Genomic DNA, 22,836 nt, shown 5'->3' with positions numbered 1-22,836 from the left:
GTCCCTTTTTCTTCCTGGGACTTCTAACTACCAGGCTGAAAGTTAGAGCCTGGCAGTTCCGGCTGAGGTAGAACAAATGCCACATTACTTAATCCCCACCCCCAGCTGTCAGGCTACAGGTGTCAATCACCCAAGCCAGCAGCCTTTTAACCTTCAGAAAGAGAAAGAAAGTTCTTAGGACATTTTAAAAGTTATTGTCAGCATTTCAGTACAGTTAGAGAGCTAGAACGTCCGACTGGAGACGCTCGGACTTTAAAGCCACACCAGAGTCCTACTCTGTGCTCTGTCCCCACCACCACTACCCTCTCCAGGCCTGGAGGCTCCCAGCACAAGGCAGGAGTCTGGAGGCAGGAACTGGAGCAGAGGCCATGAGGAATGCTGCTCACTGGCTTGTTCTACAGAACCTGGGACCACCTGTCCTGGGGTGGCACCACCCACAGTAATTTGGCTCTCCCATGTCCCTTATTAATCAAGAAAACTCCCCACGGATTTGCCCACAGGATAATCTTTCTATGTTAAGGCTCCATCTTTCCAAATGACTCTAGTTTGTGTCAACTTGACAAATAAAACTAACCCATCTACTGGTTAAGAGCACTGTCTTCTCTCCTACAGGAGCTGGATTTGATTCCCAGCAAGGGGCTCACAACCATCGGTAACTTCAGTTACGGAGGACACAATATCCTCTCCTCACATCTGTGGACACCGGGCACGGACATGGTATACAGACACACGGGCAAACACCTATGAGTATAATATTAGAAGAATTTTTTAAAAGGACAAAGTACAAATAAGCAGTATATGTTTGAGAACCATTCAACTTCTTAACTATCAAGGAAATCCCAACTCAATCAGAATATCACTAAAAAACAAAAACCATATGATAATAAATCTTAGCAAGGTTGGGGGTCATGCCAATTAGCTATGCTAAGGAAGTTCCTGAGAAAGAAAACCTAAAAGTAAAACAGCCCTCGGATCCAGGCTTGTCACTGATGGAACTCTTCTGAAGATGTCTACACCTCACTGGAACCCCAACACAGGCCACAAGAGCTGAGTTACACAGTTAGCGTGGGATCCATCGGCAGACAAGTGTTGAGAGAAAAATGGCATAGATAAATAGAGGAGTTGTATTTGGCCATAAAAAACAAAACTGTGTCATTTGCTGGAAAACAGGTGGAGCCAGACATAGTACTACGAGCAAAGTAAACTCTGAAAGACGAATATCGTGTCTCTATTCACATATGGAGCCTAGATTTCACACAAACATACATGCGCGCACACACGCATACACACCAAACACATACACACCACATACACACTACATGCATGCATATACAGCACATACCCATACATGGCACACACACACACACAAACCACACATACACACCACACACATACACACTACACACACACATGCATACACACTACACAGAGATACACACCTCACTTATACACAACTGACACACATATACACTACATACACTACATATACACATATACACCACACAATAGATACCACACACACATATACACATGCCACAGACACACACATATACACTACACACATATACACAACTGACACATACACACTACATATACACTACACACACACACACGCATACATCACACATACACAACTGACACATATAACTATACACACACATGTATACACACCACACACATACACACCACACACATATACACAACTGATAAATACACACTATAACTCACTTACACTGTCTATGCAATAGCACTAACTCACTCACACAGCCTATGCAGTGACCCAACAACTCACTCACATAGCCTATGCAGTGACCCAACAACTCAAACAGCCTGTGCAGTGACCCAACAACTCACTCACGCAGCCTATACAGTGACCTGACTCACACAGCCTGTGCAGTGACCCAACAACTCAAACAGCCTATGCAGTGACCCAACAACTCACTCACACATCAGTGACCCGACTCACTCACTCACACAGCCTATGCAGTGACCCAACAACTCACTCACACAGCCTATGCAGTGACCCAACAACTCACACAGCCTGTGCAGTGACCCGACAACTCACTCACACAGCCTATGCAGTGACCCAACAACTCACGCAGCCTATACAGTGACCTGACTCACACAGCCTGTGCAGTGACCCAACAACTCAAACAGCCTATGCAGTGACCCAACAACTCACTCACACAGCAGTGACCCGACTCACTCACTCACACAGCCTATGCAGTGACCCAACAACTCACTCACACAGCCTATGCAGTGACCCAACAACTCACACAGCCTATGCAGTGATCGGGTTTGAGCCCTAATAAAGACAAAGCAAGAGTTTAGGAGGTAGCTTTCTAAAGAGGTGACTAAACTCTACTGCAGGCTCTGCACTGTGAGTTCGGTCAGAGCTCCTACGAGGGAGGTGTCACATGGCATGCAGCTCTCTCAATCTTCTGCTGTATGAGGACACAGTGCCCCAACCCTCCAGAGCAAAGGCACTGAGGCACCATCCTGGAAAAAAAGCAGACGACCAAACCTGCCTGAACCCTGCTTGACCCTGCCCTTCCCGGCATCTAGAACTATGAAAAAAAGACTTTTCTTCATAAATTGTGGGGTTCTGTTATGGGGTAGGATTAAGATGCCCCTTCAGAAACACGCCTTGAGGTCCTTACTACCCCCAGAACCTTGAAATGTGTCTTTATTTGGAATGGGATCATTTCAGAGACAGCAAAGACGAGGCCGAGTGTGGGCCCTAAATCCAACCCAGCTGGCTTCCTTGCACGCTTGCGCGAGATTAGAGAGACAGACACACGGGTATAAACAACCATGTGGCCTCGGTGACAGACTGGAATGGTTCCCAGCAGCTCATAGACGCTAGGTCAGGAGAGGAAAGACCGTCTCCTGCTGGCTTCTGAAGGAGCGTGGCCCTGCTGTTACCTACAGCATCCACGGTTGTGACCCAGCAGGGATCCCTTGCTGCAGACGTCCAGTCTGTGCGCGAAACCTCACACGTAGTTTGCACGAGATCAACGCACTGCCTGCGAGAAGGGCCGCGCCGTGAGTGTCCTTTACCAAGGCATAACACTAACGGAGCAGGCAACTCAAGCAGGCCTCTGAGCGTACCTGGGAGGAGACAGCACCACGTCGTGTTCCCCTCTAAAGCTTAACAATCCTTTAAGTGCTTAGATCCTAACCTACCAGTCCAGAAAGCTACAAACTGGGACATGGCGCTGTGCGGCCGGTCCCTTCTCACAGCTGAGCAAACAACCTCACTTACAGTGTCAGAGGGTACCGTGCACAGTTAGCTGGCTCCAAGAAGGGCAAATAGAGCATGCCGTCAGGAGCAAGTGATGGGGAGGCAGCTGACCCCACAGCAGCCATCCAGAAAGGAAAGGTCCAGGTGCGGCCTCTATGAACAGCCCCTCCCAGCATCCCGCTCCCTCCAGCAGGGCTCACGCTAGAAAATTCCCACTACCCCTCAGTTGTGCCGTCAAATCGAGAGACCCCCAACAGCCTAGTCCACTGATTAGGTCAGACCCTCCTGACTCAACCACTTTTCTAGGACTAGTCTGGTCCCACTCATCGGGGACCAGGCTGTAAACGGGTGTGTCTTTTGGGATGCTGGAACACTTTATATTCCAACATTAACACTTAATTTTTTTAAATCCCTGGTTTAAAAAAAAAAAAAAAAAGAGGGAACTATTTTGCTTTGTTTCCTATGTATGAAAACTTCTTCCTGCCAATCTCTCTCCAAGACCCCAGTAGCATAAGATGTGATCTGTTCTCTTCACTCCCACGGGCCAGTCGTACAAAAGCCTATGTAAGATTAGAATAGACTGCACAACCCCACGTCCGGCAAGCAGGCAGACATATGCGACTCTAAGCCTAACTGCAGCAGCATCCCACGGCCTCTCTCATGGTCTACCAGATGTCAACTCTTCCCTACCCTGCCACCGTTTACCTCCCCTTCTGAAGGAATGCAGCTCACTCTTCATTTCGCCGTAGTGACTTTTGCGCTGGTCTAGCCCCCTTCTACGGTATCCCTCACCACCACTGAACCACGTGTCACAGCTCCCTGAGCGCCTTGTTCAAACACCTCTGCCGACACACGCCACCACACATCCTGTAACTTCTACCAACAGCGTTGACTGGGCATCCATCGTGGAACCAGTGACAGTGGGCTGGGCGGGAGCCAAACACTAAGAGAGTGCAGAAGCCGCCCAGGAGAGCTGCAAACCCAGCAATCAAATATTCGTATCTACGGGGAGCAGAGAAACCTCTTACAAGGCTGGTGGAGGTGTGCACTGTGCAGCCTCAAAGTTACCAAGCTGTATGGTCAACACAACGGTGATTCAGAAGTCGGGGCTCTCAGTGGTCCCGCTCTGTCACGTGCTGGGCACCGTCACCCCGTGAGAGGTACGATCTATCTCTGAACAGCAGAGACAATGGGCACTGATACTCGGCGACTGCTTTTATGTGCAAGGGGTTAGGAGACAGCCTGGCTCGTGGTACCCAGAGCAGCTCTCAAGTCTGGGGTAAGCAATTGCAGCAACAGTAGAATTACAACAGGATAAGACCGTGTGAAGCCACAGAAGGGGAAGTTTTACTTTATACACTTAGAATGCTAGGGGTCGATACATGCCCTCAAATATTTTCTTCCCAACTTTGAAAGTTAAAAAAATAAAAACAAAAACAAAAAAAACCGGTAATTAAATGCCATGGGTCACCCCTCAACCATGCTACTCGACCATTGTCAGAAGGAACAATAAACTCAGGTCCAGTCCAGAACGAACCCTATATGACTGATCTATTCTAGAGATAGCAATTGTGTATGTTTGACAGTTTTTTTACATTGTGATAATGAATTTTAGCCATTTTCCCACTCCCCCATCCTCCTCCGCCAGAGCCCACCTTCTCAACAAGCCCCCCTGTCGCTTCCATGAATTCTTTTTGAGTGGCCCAGAATGTGGGTGAGGTTATTTGCTGGAGCAAGGGCAAAGTATCACTGGCCACACTGTTGAGGAAAACACACACCTGCCACCAGGTGTTAACTGTCAGCCGTTCTTCAGGAGGGCGGTACCTCATGGGTCCTTCCCCTTCCCTTCCATCCATGATGAAATGTGCACAGGTTCAGTCTTTCCCAGATCCTGTGCTCATATGCTCATCTGCAGTAAGTCTGAGCACAATAGCTACTCCATATTGTCCAGATGTTACACATCTCCCCACCCTCTGGGTCGTTCTTTCTGCACCCTCTCCTCTCAATATCCCTAGAGCTCTGGGGGAGTGATACAGAGGCACGATTTAGGCCTAAGAACTCCGTGTGATGCTTTGGGAGGAGAAAAAAAAAAATCAGAAACTTCAGGAAAACAAAAAACGAAACCTTCCTGGCAAGCCCTTCCCCCTCCCCTACATCCTCCCTAAGGTCTCTAAGGCTGATGGAAATCTGGTTATTGGACAACCAACACTACTGAGAACCAGAAATAAAATAAAGTTTGTGCCCAGGCCTCTCACAACATTAACCAATCCTTCCAGAGACATTCATCAACACAGCATCCATTATGCCCCAGACCAGTGTCTGTGCCACATGAATAATCTGCCCTTCGGGCCCATCCGAGTGGCTACTTAGGTAAGTGTGACGGAAATTAACACGCTGGCCAAGGAAAATGCCTGCCAGAAAAACAAGGCACCTAGAAGAGCAAGAAAAGGTGAAAAAGCAGGCTGGAGGGAAAGGCAGAACCAGAGGGGAACTAGCAAAACAGCTAAGACGGACAGAACAATTTTTTTTTCTTTTCTTTTTTTCGGAGCTGGGGACCAAACCCAGGGCCTTGCACTTGCTAGGCAAGCGTTCTACCACTGAGCTAAATCCCCAACCCCCAGAACAATTTTTAAACAAGGGTTTGTTTGGTACAAACCATTGTCTCTCTAAGAGGCAGAGTCCTTCCAGCCCAATAGGAACGTCATTCGACTCGGGCCTGAACTCAGTCAGTCCCTGACCACTTGTCCTGTAGTCTAGAACAGCAGTTCTCTGTTTATGAGTCAATTCCCCTTCGGGTCACTTAAGACCACTGGCATACCAGATACTTTCATTACAATTCATAAACTAGTAAAATTACAGCTATGGAGTAGTCATAAAAACACTGTTATGGTTGGGGGAAGCCCACAACATGAGGAACTCTACTGAAGAGTCTAGCATTCGGCAGGTTGAGAACCATTGACCTAGAAAATAAAAGTTGCCAGTCAACATTATGTATCAAGAGCCCTGGGCTGTTGGTATTTATATTGTACCCACGAAAGACCAGGAACTCTTCTGGACTTTTGGCATATTGTACCTAAGACCAGGACACGCATACACCACTTAGTCAACAGTTTGGTGTACACAGGATTAAATTCGCCAGAGACACAGTGGCATCAAGTGAAAGAAAGCATCATCATTTGACTCAAAGGATATCTCCAACTTTAAAATTGTGCCATACACGAACCTTGATCCTCCGAACGCTGACGACGGCCTCTGACACTCTCTCAATGGCTGACGGGAAGAAGAGGGTGACTGTCAACCGGACAGCACCATACAGAGTCATGGCCACGAACACGTGGCTAGCTGTAATCTTATTGCCAAGCAGCACATAGGTGGTGAAGGTCACGAACAGGATGACTTTGTTTGCAATGAAAAACGACGCCATGTTCATCCCTCTGAGGTAGGAGCTGCCCAGAATCTTGGAAATTTCCTTCCTGGAAGAAGAGAAAAACAGTTGGTTTTTTTTTCCCACATAAAAAAGTCAACACCGATGTCACACACATGAGGACCCTGTTAAGCAGCACACACACATCAAGATAAACTGCCTTGGGGACAGGAGAGATGGCTCAGCCTACAAAGAGTTTCCAGGAGAGCATGAAACCCTTAGTTGGATCATAGGATCCACATAAAGGCCAGGTGTATGCACAAGTCTATATTTCTCCATGCCCCATGAAGCTCTGCGCAGATTTTTCTGCCTAAGGTCTTGTGGGAGAAACTATAGTTTTAGGGGTGCTATTCTGTTGTGGTTTGCCCTGTAATTATCTGTATTTTTGATGCTAATTCCGCTGCCCCAAGGACTGCTGCCTAGTCACTACTTAGGACTCAGGTGACTTCATTAGAACCTTCTCCCATTTAATTTGTAAGCTACAGGTGAGGGCTGGTACAGGATAGAATAAAGTCTGTCATTGGACAAGAATTAAGGATGGGCAGGAGAAAAGTTTGAGGGAAGAGGAGAAGGGAGGAGGAAACGATGGAGAGTAGCCCCGGAGAGACAACATGGAAGTTGACGTTAAGATCCCATGCAGTACTTTGACGGGTTGTTATGAATGTTCTTAAGGGGTGGATGTGTACAGGGCTTTGTATGTTTAGGTGGGCAATTGTATCTTATCAATCGGATTGAAAGTCATTGTGTTGTGGGTTCTTTCTTGTAGCGATCTAAGTGTAAGAGAGTGTGCGGTGGCTAGGGGCACTGAGCGGCCACGGAATTAGAATGTATATTTCTGCCATGGTGGCAGCCTGCCTTGGGAACTGGATGGGTAGAGAGATTGCTGCCAGGCTCAGAGAGAGGCCTTCGGCAGTGTGATTTGGAATAGAGCAAAGTGGGTGAGAGGCTTTGCCGACTAAGATTAAGATATCGACCAGGTATCTTGGGGCGCTGTAGTGCTGGATCTAGCGCGAGTAAAAGACAGCATTTTATTTTTTATATTTTTACTACAACAACACTATTCTCTCCTCCAGCAAGTTGCTGGGTTCACAGAGAGGACTATGTCAAAGTTCACTGTGGGTCACAGGTGGTCTTAGGTGACCCAGAGGGGTCTCGATCCATAGATTGAGAACTACTGCTTTAGACTCAATGGACAACAAAGGCAGGGACTGAGTCGAGGCCTGAGGTAAGTGGGATTCCTTTTGGGCAGGAAGGACTCTGCCCCTCAGAGAGACAGAGGGAGGCCCGGGACTGACCTTAATTAAGTATGCTAATAGAATGCGTTTGTCCATCTTCATGATAAAATCTACTCAAAGTGACCTCTAGCACTGGGGAGACTGAGGCAGGCAGGGCTTGCAGCTCAGTGGTTACCAGCCTAGCTCAACCACCCCAGTTCCTCGCAAGAAAGCCTGTCTCAGAAAAATAAGGTGGGTGGCTCCTGAGGCAGTGCCTCTGGCCTCCGCACGCACGCATACGCAGGTGCACACATTCGTACACACATGTAAATGTGCACACACATAATAAACCGTTTTTGAAATGCTCGGTGATGTCACAGCAATGGTTGCTAGCTCACTGCACGGGTGCAGCCTCAGGAAACCACACGGGACACCAAGAAACCACTTTCCTTGCTCAGCCAAAGGAGGCTAGAGGCACAGGGTGACAGTGTGGGTCAACTCTTGAGTTGATTTCATCCAGGGCTCAAACAAATGCTTTCAACCAGCATACGTGCAGGTTAAGTCCTGGGCCAGGAACCTCAGACGTGACCAAAGGGTGGGTGAGACACAGCTCTCCCCTCCACGAGCTCAGGAGAGGATTGTACCCCTAAAAATAATAATTCCCCACCCAACCCCCGTAATTCTAGACAGAAAGGGATTCATGGGGCGTGGGGAAGAGTGCAGAGGTGGGGACTGATGTGCTTGGTAGAAGCCAGAGACAAAGGGCAGAGAAGGTCTCTACATAGGGAGGGCATTTCAGATACAGAGGTCACAGACGTCCAGAGCTACACCAGGTTATGAAGTACCTGCACCAGAATGAAAAAGACAAAAAACTTAAATGTTCAGAACAAACAGAAAAAAAAAATCTCCATTACTATCTAGACTGAGTGGTACCCAGGCATCAAGTCAGGCTCCACAAGGTGATAACCCAGTCCTCACCACCTTCTCAATGTGCACAGACATCAAGCAGAGCTTTACTAAGTATAATTTTCTCAAATTCTTTATCTTGGAAGCATTGTTTATAGAGAATCTGAAGCACTCAGAAACATTTCGAACCACCTTATCATCAGCAAGAAGTGCACACCTGCAGGCCGGACACGCGGCTGAGTGGCGTGTGACACGATACTTGTCTAGAACATGTGAATCCCTGGGTTCGATCTCCTGCACCATCAGAACCAAAACGAGAGCGAGAAAGACAGACAGAGACAGACACGTACAGCAGGAGAAGGAGAAATGCAGTTTTGGCCTGGGAATAATGGTGCACAGAAGCCCAGGTTAAAACAACGTCTGCCGCACGCAGATGACGATATCCGAGGTGAGTTACCAGGGGGGACAAAAGAGAGCATTCAGTAAAATTAGGGAAATGCACAGCACGGTACAGCTTCCCAAGACTCACTTTCTCAGATTGGTTATGAGGTCGGCGAATGACTTCTCCCACGCGTACATCTTTATTATCCTCATGCCCGTTATCACTTCATTCATGGTCCGGATCCTGGCATCCGTGAAAGCCGCAGTTTTACTCCTGAGTGGGGACAGATGGGACAGTTGAGCTGCAGCGAAGGCAGCCAACCTTTGTGTGTCAATCACAGGCACAGGCAGAGACCCAGAGTCAAAGGTGGTCCTGCAGCTCCTCAGCTCCCGTGGCTTGAGTTTGTCCTAAGTGCAGCACACAGAGAAGGCCGAGCGGGCAGACAGCCACTTCCGCCAACTCTGAGTATTATGGAGCATTCTGAATGTTCGCGGAGGAAACCCCAAAAGTGATTCTGATATATTGAGGGTCACCCACGGGGGAGAGGAAGGCAACAAAACACTCAGGTCTGGCAGGACACAGCTGACAGAGGTGGAGAGAGACGGGATCAGAAAGGCTGTGGAGCAGGGAGGCTTGCCCACCGTGCTGGAAAAGGGTGAGCAAACATCCTCCACGTGTCAGGAGCATTAGAACGGGATCTCCCTAGCCAAGAAGGCAGAGGGCACTCAACATGGAGGAAACCACGCAGAGCACAGACTAGGAGGGAAAGAGCCTGGTGCCGTCAAACAGTGAGGCATCTCTGCCCTCGTCCAGAGGCCTCGATGGAGACTTGCCTCAACCCCTGGTCCCTGCTTCAGGTCATGGTCACTTCATGATCAATTTAGGCTTTTGTTAGCAGCCATGTTTCTGATACACACCCTGCTAGGATGGTGAGACTTTCCACAGGGTTTGGTTAAGTTTGGCCCCACGCCCCGAGAGCTTGTAATTCAATGAAAATATTGGAGTAGAAACAAGGCATGCATATGCGTGTGCGTATGTGAGAGGCTCTGTAACGTGCAGTGTGGGAGAATCTATAAAACATTGGCACTGGGACCCCGAGAGGGCTCCTACCACCTGTCCTCTGACCTCTGTATGTGCACTGTGGCATTGTCCCTGTGATATACAATGGACGGATGGATAAATGGATGGATGGATGGATGCACTGAGGGACAGACAGATGAACAGATGGATGGACATATGGACAGATGGATGGATGGATGGACTGAGGGACAGACAGACGAACAGATGGATGGACATATGGACAGATGGATGGACTGAGGGACAGACAGATGAACAGATGGATGGACGGATGGACAGGTGGACGGATGGATGGACAGACGAACAGAATAAAATATACAAACAAAATAACTGTGCTTACCATCACTGAATGTTTAACAACATCTACGTACGTAACCCACAGCGAGGATGCTCGCTCTTTATGTGGCTACACTGAAGGCCACTAGAGAGCAGCCATTACCTTCACCTTTCCCCTTCCACGACCAGCCCTCCCGCTTAGGGCTAGAGTGGCCGCCACCTAAGGCCAAAGAGCCAGCAGCATACACAGAGCAAAAATAGAACAAGTTTCTATTCTGTTCTGGGCAGCAGTCTCGGGTGCGAGGGGACTGGTGCCTAACAAGCGGGATGTGGTTTCAGTCTAGCAGTGACTTACCGCAGTGACGAGAACAGTTTCCCGATGCAGCTTTGCAGAGGCAGCAGAATAACCAGAATGGCCATGCCTGCCAGACAGGAGATTCCGATTTCCACCCAGAGAAGGACGGTTACCCCTATGGCCTGCAGCGGTCCTGCCCACAGGAAGTGCAAGAAGATGGTCACCTGCAGATACAAAACCCACACAGTTTAGGACCGTAAACAAAACAAGACCAGTAGGCGCGCATGCCAGCAACGCAATGCTACGCTCCAAATGAGAAGACAAGAACGCCAACAGAATCAGGTCTCAGCAGGTTCAACCCTGCCGGGGCAGAGTCGCAGGCACCCACTGCGGATGCAACACTTGTGCAATGAACGGTACAGACCGTGGGCCCCATCATAGGACGGGTGGACTGTGCTACCTCAGGGACGATGCAAATCTTTAATTCCTTGGAGTTTAATTAGGGACGATGCGAATCTTTAATTCCTTGAGTGCTGGAGCAGCAGTGCCCGGAACGCCCGCCCTCTGCTGTATAAGTGAACCACATCTCCCTGGGTCTCCCCAGAAGAGCTATGGAGCCTACCACACCCTGACGCTTTTGCATCCGTGGTGAAACTCTGGACAGGAAGAACTTCTTCAGGATGAATATCTTGTTTACCCCAAGTCTAAGTAGGGGTGAGGTTTATGTTTGATGAATGAACATCTGAAAAGGGGGAACGGTCGCTGGGCTGATCTGACCTGAAGCTAGAATGATCGATCCATACCGGGAGTGTGATGGTTTGCATATGCTTGGCCCAGGGAGTGGCTCTATTAGAAGGAGTGGCCTTGTTGGAGGAAGTGTGTCACTGTGGGGTGGGCTTGGAGACCTCCTCCTAGCTGCCTGAGAAGCTCAGTCTGTTCCTGGCTTCCTTCAGGTGAAGATGCAGAACTCTCAGCTCCCTCAGCCCCGTGACTGCCTGGATGCTGCCATGTTCCCACCTTGATGATAAGGGACTGAACCTCTGAACCAGTAAGCCAGCCCCAATTAAATGTTACCCTTTATAAAACATACATTGGTCATAGTTTCTGTTCACAGCAATTCAGACATTAACAAAGACAGAGAGCATAAACGGGTGCGGGCAAGAGAGCCGTAAATTCTAGTTAGCAGGCCTTGTCAAACCGCTCCTATGTGCCAGGTACCACATGGAGGGCGCTGTACTGCTCACTCCTGCCCTCCGTTACTTGGGTCCTTTAGGAAAGAAGAAAGGCAACGAGCCGGCTGCTTCGCTGTCATGCGCTGAAGATTACAAGGGGGCAGCCCCTCGAGACCACCATCGCATGGACCAAGATGGGGAGGAATATTGCTCTCTGCCAACCTACTGTACAGGTGTGCTACAGGCAACATCAGAAAAACAAAGCCAGGCTCTACAGGATCATCGAACCTTACCACACCCATGCCGCGCGCGCGCACAGAACTGAGACGTGGCTTTCAAGCGCCCACGTTACAACTTCGGGAAAATCCTAGTCTACACCCGAACCCTCACATCCCGACGGATTAGAGAGGGGGAAAATTAGGGCAGGAACCAACAGAGATGGAACGTACCTGGTCAAACTTGTTCACGTCGTTGGACAGCAGGTTGACTATCTGGCCCGTGGTTGTCTTCCCCATGGCCGAGTTACTTAGCCGGAGAGCCTGGAATAAATGAACAGAGTGGAGAATCATACCCTGTCATAACGCTCCACCCAGCATAGGAACGAGAGAAACGTGGGGTCTCCTGTGGTGTAAAAACCACGCCGACAGGCCTGATGGCTGGCACCGACGGCAGTATCTTCAAGGACAGCAATGGAGGTAAAGGGAGCAGGAGAAAATCAGCTCTATGGAGAAGACCACAGGCCCCATGTACGTCAGTGGACACGCCATAGCCTACAAAGTAACTTTGCACCACCAGTTCAGTAGGGACATGGTGAGAGAAAACCGCAGGATTTGGATTATAAACACTGAATCTGCTATTAATTCCCGGTCAGATATTGCTTAAGTACACGTGGTCACGGCTTCCGCCTTCGGAATACGGCAAAGGGCCCTTGCTTGTCTCAGAGAGTCACAAGTGAAAGGAATATTAATACTAAGTAATATATAATACTAAGTATCTGCCAGGGACAGGACCCGGAGGCCCCACAATTGGCCAGCCACACTTTGTGAGTGCAGAGCCCTGGGCAGGAGCACCTGTGACTCACCATGAGGTGCAGTGCAGTGGACAGACACTGGGGAGAGTCTCTTCTCCAGCACGGTGGGCAGAGGAACACAGGACAAGGAACAGCTTCAGGGTGCAAAGGAAGGCGGCCATGGGTTAAGGACCAGCTTGTGGGAAGTACAGAGGAGAGAGAGGTGGGGTGGCTAAGTAGAGAGACCCAAAGCTGAGCTTGGAGGGGAGACAGAAGTAGCTAAAGGCTGAAGGGAAACCTGGGACAGTGAAGATGGTCTTTCAGCGGTCTTAACCGCTGAGCCATCTCTCCAGCCCTTGTTTTTGCCTTTACGCTGGAGTGCGTCACATTCCCAGATGAAAAGAAAAGGAAGAGACTGCGGTAGACACCAAGGTGACCGGTAACTGCCCGGCATTTGTGTAAGGACAACGGTGAACCAGATACAAACAACACTAAGACACACATGCAACACAGGTTACCAACCATCAGAGGGCCCAGTGATGCGGCGCCTGCCTGGAATTCTGACACCCGGAGGCAGGAGGATCACGGAAAGTCCAGGGCCAGCCTAGGCTGCAGAACAAGGTGCAGACCAGCAAGGCAAGAGAGAGAGAAGACAAACTCTAGTGGATGCCGCCCATCGGCCACAGGAAAACACGATCGAGGACATGGAGTTGGGAAAGGTGGGACTGCATGTGGGAGGAGCTGGAGGAAGAGTGGGTGGGGTCGGGGGTGGATACAATAAAGAAACATTGGATGCATGTTTGATGTTTCCAAAAAATGGAATAAAGATGTTAGACTTAAACTACATGAGAGCCTGGGGCCTGCACAGGTCTGCACGAGACAGGGTCTAGAGCTGAGAGAAGCAGACACACAGCCCCATCCCTAGTCCAGAGGAATCTCCAATTGAACCGCTGGTCAATGAAAATGTAGTTTTCTTCTAGGGAGTCTCGCTGGGCAAACAAACCACTCTTCAGGGCAGGTCACATGGCCAACAGGAATGGAACTCAACCACATCTCTGGAGGGTTCTTGTCTCATTGTGCTGGGGATTTTGTTTTGTTTACTCTTTTTTCTTCTTAACCCTACAGGTCGTGTGTGTGTGTGTGTGTGTGTGTGTGTGTGTGTGTGTGTGTTAAATGGCTTCTGGTGTTGTTTCTACGGGATTCCTGAGTGTGTAAACCAATGGGTCTCTGTGTCTTTATCCTTTTCTTGTGCCTTTTCTTGGTTCTTTTCCTTTGTTCCGTTCTACTCCAGTGTTTGCTTTGTATTAACATCGCACCTTAGCATCCTGTTTGTTTTCTAATGAGAGACAAAAGGAGGGTGGCTATGGGTGTGAGGGGAGATGGGGAGGAACTGGGAGGTACAGGAGGAGGGGAAACTATCACTAGAATATATTATATGAGAAAAAAACTATACTCAAGAAAAAAGTCTAATAAAATTTGGTTCATATTGTATCATTTTCTGTTTAATTCTCTCTCCCTCCTTGAGGCTAAAATACAACCTCAAGCCCCTTCCCATTTCTGAAAGGAAAACACACACACTCACACGCACACATACACACATACATACACACATACATACACACACACAACACACATACTCACTCACTCACTCAGACACACACACATTCACACACACATACTCACAGACACACACACACTCAGACACACACACACATTCACACACACACATGCACGCACATGCACACATGTACACATGCACATGTGTGTGTGTGTGTGGATATATATATATATATATATATATATATATATATATATATAGGCCATGTCTAGAGAAAGAAAAACAGCAGCAGGCTTATATATCAAGAGAATACCAGGTGCCACAGAAAGAAACAGAACTCGGTGACTTTGGCCACTGATGCTGTGTGAAAATATTTTTAGCACCTATGTCTGTATTGAAACAAGTGTCAATCATGCATGCAGAAAATACACTGCATATTTTAAGAATGGGTATTTGATATTAAATTTTATTTATTTGCTTATTTGTTTGTTTATACTATTTTGAGACAGTGTCTGGGGTAGACAGGCTGACCTTGAACTCACAAAGATCCACCTGCCTCAGCTTTCCAAACGCTGGGATTAAAGGCATGAGGCATCACAGCCAGCCTTGATACCTAACTCTAATAGTTAAAGTAAGATGACGACCACACGTGGTCCCCATGCCTGCAATCTCAGTACTCCATAGGTAAAAGACGGAGGGTTGAGTTAGAGGCCAGACAGAGCTATAAAAACAGACCCTAAAAAAAAAAAAACTGAACGAATAAAGAATGAAATGAAGCTCAAAAGAGGCATACCGTACTCTAATGCTAAATTGCTCATAAAGAATAAACAGAAAACAAAAGTCAGAATGACGGCACCAACATGTCTCCTCAGCACCACTGGGGTCAGAGGGCACACAGTGTTGAGACCCGCCCCCAGTGACCATCCGTGTGAGACACAGACCCTCTCTCGTGCAGGGCTACCTGACAACTTAGTATATCTGCACTGTGGGGAAGGAAAGCCGTGCTGTGGGGCTTCACATGCACCAGCTGTGTCAGAAGTTACCAGAACTGTGCAATCAGTCCAAAAGTTAGTATGTTTTGTTTCGCTTTTAAAAACCTGTCTCACTACAGTGAGATTAAAAAAATAATAATACAGTGACAGGCCTTTAATATTATCAGTGAGAGGGACAGTCACAGACAGAACTGGCAGACTCTGGCCAGAGTGTAGTTCACTGGTGCCGGTCTGCTGGCCTTGCCTGCCAGTAAATAGCCATCGCTTGGACGGCACAGGAAGCAGCTGTCCCCAGGCTCTGACTGTAGGACTATGAGCCCTGAGGGAAGGAAACGCAGGGCTGGCTGGGACTCACCTGGCTTTCTGCCCAGCAGAAAAGTGCATTTCCCGAAGCAACGAAAAAAGATGCCCGCTCTGGATGGCAGAGGCACGTGGAGTTTGTGGTTCACAGCCACACAGGCTAGACGTGGGATTTTCTGTGGGGATTTACCAACGGCTCTTTGCCAAGGCCTCCACTGTCCAGGGCCAGAGCTGAGGGCCAGAGTAGGAGTATGAGGTCAGAATGGTTACGAAACACCAGGGTTCGCCCAGACAGAGCGAAGGTTCTTCCTGACCGCCTCAGCCATTCAATGCTAGGAAGACCATGCATTGGTGATAAAGATCTGTCTACAAAGTTGGCCGGGTCCTTGGACTGAGCTCGGAATGGAAACAGATGCCTTGCAGCTGAGATACACAGAGATAGACAAAACCATTCTGGTAGGACCAACCTCAGAAACAGAAACCAGCACCCTGTAATCCAGACTCCCTACAGTGCAGCATCTCCCCACTCAACATGGTAGAGAGATTATTACAACAGGCAAAGGAGAAAGAGTGACCCACAGTCACAGAGGTGAGTGCCAATAGAAAAATGCTTGTGGAATTAGCCAAGGAATACAAAAGAACTGTTGTAATCATGTTACAAAAAGCATGCTAAAGAAAAGCATCATCAGGACAAATGGATAGATTGATGATTTTAGGAGAGAAATGGACACCATAGAAAAGAACAGAAAAGTATTCTAGACTTGAAAATATACAGCATTTGAAATTTAAAAAAAAAAAGTCTATCAATTTACATTAGTTCCAATTGGCCATTTCCAGAGTAACTGACAGTAAGGGGTTGGGGAAGACGAGGGTTCACACAGGCTAGGCAGTCTCTCTATTGCTGACTTGCATTCCTAAACCCTCATTGTACTTTTTATTTTGAGACCAAGCTGCCCAGACTGGCCTTGAACTTGTGACAACACGCTGCATTGGCCTCTGGAGTATCTGGTATTACCAAACTATGTTCTTATTTCTGTAATTTACAATCTAAAGAACAACACGAGCTTGCTATGGAGACTGTCCGTGCAATCCCGGAGAACAGGTGAGAAATAGTAACAAAGTAACTGAGGCTGAGACAATGGCTCTGAGAGACAGCGTCAGCTGATCTCGTGCAGGCTTTGATTGGATCCCAGCACTGGGGGAAAGACTACGCTTAGATACTTCCTGGTCAGGCCTGGTAAGAAGCAGTGAGTGTGCCCAGGAGATGCCTCAGTGGGCATGGACTCTTACCACCCAAGTCCAAGGACCTGTGTTCAATCACCAGGACACATACGGCAGAAGAGAGAACGGACTCCTCATGTCCTCTAACTACCTGTGGGTGGTGGCACAGACACACAGACACTGACACACACACACACACACACACACACACACACACACACACACACACACACATCAGGAGCACCGGTTGCTCTTGCAGAAGACCAAGGTTCAGTTCCTGGGATGGCCCATAACCATCTATACATCCAGTTCTGAAGGACGTGATGCCCTCTTCTGGCCTCTGAGGGCAGTCACACCCATGAGGTAACATACAGACAAGTAGGTACAATATGAATAAAAATAAATTTAAAGTATAACTAAAAAGCAAACAGTATCTCCCATTCATTTGTTAAACTATTTTTCCTACCTGGATTACTTTTAGCAGTAAATAGGAAACACAGAACCTAAGCTTCCCTCCATGGACGCCACTTACCAACATAGGTAGTAAGGGGGTAGGGGGAGTATCCTTCCCTTCCAGTGGCTTTTGTAGACTGCTGGGATGTGCTTTCCCTCTCGGTGTCTGTGAGGACTAGTCTTGATTGGTAGCATTTGGAACTGCTTAGGGAAACATCTGGGCTTGCCCGTGATAGATTATCTGGGTTAGGGTAACTAACACAGGACACCTTCCAACTGAGTGGCACCATCCTATGGTCTGCGGCCGGGGATTCATAAAAAGGAGAATCCTGACTGAGCGTCCTCACTCATCTCTCCCTGATCCCTGACGCTGGTGCCATGCACCTCAGGTCACCCATGTCACGGAGCCGTCCCTTCATGGCAGACTCCGCTCTCTAACCTTCCTTTCTTCCTTATATTACTGTACCCAGGTACTCTGCTGCAGCGGGAGACACATAACTAATGAAGTATCCATCCGGCCGCCACTTTCACAGAAACCTTCTACAGACCCCCATCTAACAGTCCTGCCAAAACAGAGGTGTGAACACCTCCTGGTCACACTGCAGATTCCTCACCGACTCAACTCTTGCCAGTGTCAACGACCCTTGGTGTGAGGCTCCTCCCAGAGTGCCCCACGCCTGTGTGTTTGGATTCCTCCGTCTACTTTTCTCTCTTGTCCCTTGTCACCAGGCTGACGGCAGTCCTTCAGACTTAGCACACTAGTCCCCATGACTCCCTATTCTTTTGGGACCACTGGGTCATGGCAGGGCAGCGTATAAACCCCTGAGGGACTTTCAGAGTGCAGAGGTCATGACCCCACCCCAGTCTGTCAGCTAAGGTGGTTTCCAGGTAAATGGGGCACTGCTGGGTTAGGCAGTTACGAAGGGCATGCTTAGCTCACTGAGGGAGAGCGCCGCGTGGATCCTTCCGGTGTCATTGGCTGGAGATGCTAAGTAATGGCCTCACGTCCTCTGCTTGATTGCACAGTCTAAAAACAGTGACGCTGTTTTTCAAGGGGAAGCTGCAGGGGCTGCCCAATATCCTTCTGCAATGTGAGCATCATAGGAGAATGGCTGCCCCAGGCCAGTCTTGTCCCCTCTCATTCTGGAAAGGGACACTGGTTCGAGGAAATGAAAAAACCACAGATAAAACCAATAGCCTGCCACTCTCTGTCATCTGAGAGTCTGACACCTTCTGTTTTGTTTTATCGGACTGTCCATGGCTAGCAAATCTCTCCGGCTCTGAAGGACACAATATTCACCTGCACGAGGTACCAATGGTTTTCCTTTCAGCCCACTTCTCTCACAGGCCACAGCTAAGGCATCAGGCATGCACGGGCTGACTAGCCACGTCTGTCTGGCTGTGTGGCTATGCACATATCCAAGCATAGCATTACCATGTGACCCCATCTGACCCCCCCCCCTTTGGGGGAGGCCCCTGAGATTCATGTTCTGAGGTCAAGCTGAGAGTCAGGTACACATAAAGATCTCAGAGGGTCAAATTCACCTGAAGCCTCCACATTCCCTCACCTCCCCCACTTTCAGGACAGAGACTGGGTTTGCTCAAAGCCACCATGGGTCTCTGAGGACACACTCTCTGAAGCCTTGGGAACCTAGGTCAAGGTATGGACAACCAGGGTCAACACCCACGGGGTGTTGGAAAAGATGCTAGATGCCTCTCGAGTGTCCTTGGTACTGGGGAACGTTTTAGAAAACCCAAGTATGAAGTAAGACGTGCTTTGGCGAGCAAGAGTCATCAGAACAGGGAAAGCTGCACAACTTAACCAGCTCCACGGATAACAGCACGGGAAGGGATGAGGTGTGCACTTCACGGCAGTCTGTCCCAAGCAGAAGGACAACTCCACAAGAAAACGGAAAGACCTCTCACACACTCCCTTCTGCCCCAGCTCCTATGCTTGAAGAGAAGCCTCACGACCGGGGTAGAGGGAGAAGGAGAGGCCACAGCAATGGCAGCAAAGATGAGTTCGTAGAAAACAGTGTGAAAATCCCCAAAAGACAACGTTGGTGAGAACAGAAGTGCAGTGAGCCTCTCAGGGAAGACAAGCTGCTACCGTCCTCTCAGAATTCCGTCCATGCTTTTTTATTTGTCTCTCAAACACGAAACTACAAAATGTGTTTGTAACTCATATCTTCTGGAAAATGGCATGTTTAATAATGAAAATCTACCTGAGAACCCAAAGCAGCCGACTCCCCTGTAACAACTGCACGCACAAGCACTCTGGACTAAAAGTTTTAGTATTTGTTCATCATCTGCCCTCTTTCAGGCCCAAAGAGCAACTGGAGAGAGCAATGAGACACCCCAGACTTGCCATGGCACATAACGGCACACGATTTTACTGTGGAAATCGGGGAAAAGCAAAACACAGGGCCTGAGAAGTGGCTTGTGGGTAAAGCGGCTGTATCCAAACCTGAGAAGCTGAGTGAGTAATCCCTGGAACCCAGACAACGGAAGAGAGCAGAGTCCCGGAAACTGTACTCTGACCTCCAAACATGCACAGGGACACGTGAGTGTATGTGTGTGTGTGTGTGTGTGTGTGTGTGTGTGCACGCGCGCGCTTGTCTGAGTGTGTGCTGTGTGAATGTATGTGTGCATGTGTACTGCATGTGCATGTGTGTGCTGTGTAAATGTATGTGTGCATGTGTACTGTGTGTGAATGTGTTTGTCTCTCTGTGTGAGCATGTGTGTATGTATGGATGTGTGTGTGCATGTATATGGGTGTCTCTGTGTGTGTGTGCATGTGAGTGTGTGCTGTGTGAATATATTATGTGCATGTGTACTGCGTGTGCATGTATGTGCTGTGTAAATGTATGTGTGCATGTGAGTGTGTGCTGTGTAAATGTATGTGTGCATGTGAGTGTGTGCTGTGTAAATGTATGTGTGCATGTGTACTGTGTGTGAATGTGTTTGCCTCTCTGTGTATGCATGTGTGTTTGTATGTATGTGTGCATATGTATGGGTATCTCTGTGTGTGTGTGCATGTGAGTGTGTGCTGTGTGAATATATTGTGTGCATGTGTACTGTGTGTGTATGTGTTTGCCTCTGTGTATGCATGTGTGTATGTATGTGTGTGTGCATGTGAGTGTATGCTGAGTGAATGTATGTGTGTGCATGTGTTTGCCTCTCTGTGCAGTTACAGTGTATGTATTATGTGTGCATGAATGTGTATGGGTCTGTGTGTATGTGTGTGTGGTGTGTGTGTGTGTTTCTCTGTGTCTGTGTGCATGAATGTGATTTTACTTTTCACCCTAAGGTTTTGTGTTTACCCAAATATCACCCTGGAGTGGGTGGCTGGTCACCAATTGTAAACCATAAGCAACAATGCAGACTTTTAATATTGCAAAATTAGTTCCCTCACTCATGCCTGTCCCCCAGAGCCACTTTTGAAGCCTTGAGGACACCTGTAAGTAATAAATCCGTAGGTAACACTCATTCTGCCAAACGAGGAAAGGAACGATGGACGGAAGGAGGCCATGCCGTCTAAGTAATGTACACTGTGCCTCGGACCAACTCCTCAGAAGCACCGACCCCTAACCTTTCCAGTGAAAAACAACGAGGCCGTGAAGAGACGGGGCCAGCATAGCTTGCCCACTGTGGTAAGCGCGGCCATTTTCAAGTCACTTCTTCCAAACCCTACATTTCCCTACTCATTTGGGTGGAAAGAGAAGTGCACCCAGCAGCCGTAGACCAACATCTGTGACATCCAGGAGATGGGGACAGAGAAAACAACTCTTTGCTACTAATGAGTCCCTGGGGGGAGGGGGTGCAGAGGAGGAGATGAGGCATGAAAACAGGTAAGAGGGCGCTCCCTCAGAGCCGGGAGCAGACCGGGAAGAATTTCTGAAACCCTTCCCTTTGTCTCTGAGGAGCAGCAGACGCGTCCTCAACACAGGCGATCTGGCTGCATTGTCCTTTTTCCACCAGAACTGAGGCCTGCGGAGTCCCGACCTTCTTCATTACTCAAAGTGATATAAACCAGCTGTGAAAGGCCGACCGCTCCAGGAATCCGCTAAATCAGGCGCTCAGAGAGCGGTTGTTCATAGAGCTGGAAATCAGGAGGGTGGTTGCTAGGGACCAGGGTGGAGTGGAGAGGGGAGTCGGGTCTCTAATGCCTACGGAGTTCTGGTTTTGCAAGATGAAAGGGACTCCAGAGACCCTAGCAGTGGTGGCTACAGAATACAGTGAGTGTGGCTGCTACGAAAGGACTGTATTTGGAGCGATCTGTTTCATGCTTCACGTGGTGTCGTGTCGTGACTTTGAGTTCTGTAGTTTCAATGTTCTGAAAACAAACCAATGACCTTTGAAAACCCGAGAGGAGAGAGCCACCCACTTTAAATGCAGAAAGACGCCTTGAAAACTCAAACAGGACGGGGAATTCATTTCAGTCAGTGAAGCGATGTTACTATCGGAAATGTTTTAACATCATCCACTGTGACGTCGGCATGTACACAGATAAAAAATAAAAATTCAGAGTCCATGCTCTACTGTCCCTTTCAAGGACGTCATTTCTGCCCCCACTAGACCCTCAGTGGTTGTGCCTGCTGCCTTCTGATGCAACAGCAGGTCCCAAACCTTCCCTGGGCCCAACTTCAACACACAACTTTATGAGGACTTTCCATGGACTAACACAGGAGGCTGGAGCAGCCAGCCCCCCAGGTGGCGGGTGGGGGGCACTGGAGTGTTTTATGAAACATTGGCGTGACTCAAGACGAAACCTATGGACCCTCTTCTGACACATGCCATCACTCCCCGTCTGCTCAACAAGCAAGGTAAACACTATGCCCAACAGGTCCTGCCACCACACCCTTTACTATACATACAGAGCTTCCGACCCTGTAGCTTATAAACATGCAGGCTAAGAAAACCATACCACACAGGCCCACTCCTCCTGCTCTACCATAAACAGCAGCAGAGCAAGACAGTTGTGAGGCCAACGGTTGCAGGTAACAGAAAGCTGGCAGTGTGCAGGACTCCACGATAAAGGACTCCGGTGTTCGGCATCCCATGATGCACAGGGCAACACCACCTCAGCAAAGAATCTTAACCATGTCTCTCAGAGGCTCACAGGCTGAGCCCTTGGTCTCCAGAAAGTGGCACCTTTTTGGAGTTTCGGCAAGCTGTCGACGTGGCCTAGCTCAAGGGGCAAGGTTACTATAGAGGTAATGCAGGGGAGGCCAGACTCTCCTTCCCTCTGTCTGCTTCCTCTCTGTCATTCAGTGCACAGCTCTGCTCTACCACACCACTCCGTCACTGCTA

The 22,836-nt window shown here is 48.7% G+C and overlaps 1 protein-coding gene across 1 annotated transcript in view; it reads right to left on the bottom strand.

Annotated features, from left to right (window-relative positions):
• The window catches only part of Abcc4 (ATP binding cassette subfamily C member 4), a 232,806-nt gene that overhangs the window by 149,479 nt on the left and 60,491 nt on the right, over positions 1-22,836 (bottom strand). The window contains exons 5-8 of the mRNA XM_032917695.1: positions 12,440-12,529; positions 10,879-11,042; positions 9,318-9,443; positions 6,468-6,717 (exon numbers count right to left, since the gene is read on the bottom strand). Coding sequence (XP_032773586.1) covers positions 6,468-6,717; positions 9,318-9,443; positions 10,879-11,042; positions 12,440-12,529 — 630 coding nt within the window. The remainder of the gene's footprint in view (positions 1-6,467; positions 6,718-9,317; positions 9,444-10,878; positions 11,043-12,439; positions 12,530-22,836) is intronic.

The sequence above is a fragment of the Rattus rattus genome, chromosome 12, assembly GCF_011064425.1.
Source record: "Rattus rattus isolate New Zealand chromosome 12, Rrattus_CSIRO_v1, whole genome shotgun sequence".
Classification (NCBI taxonomy): domain Eukaryota; kingdom Metazoa; phylum Chordata; class Mammalia; order Rodentia; family Muridae; genus Rattus; species Rattus rattus.
This window is presented reverse-complemented; position numbering and strand designations above follow the sequence as displayed.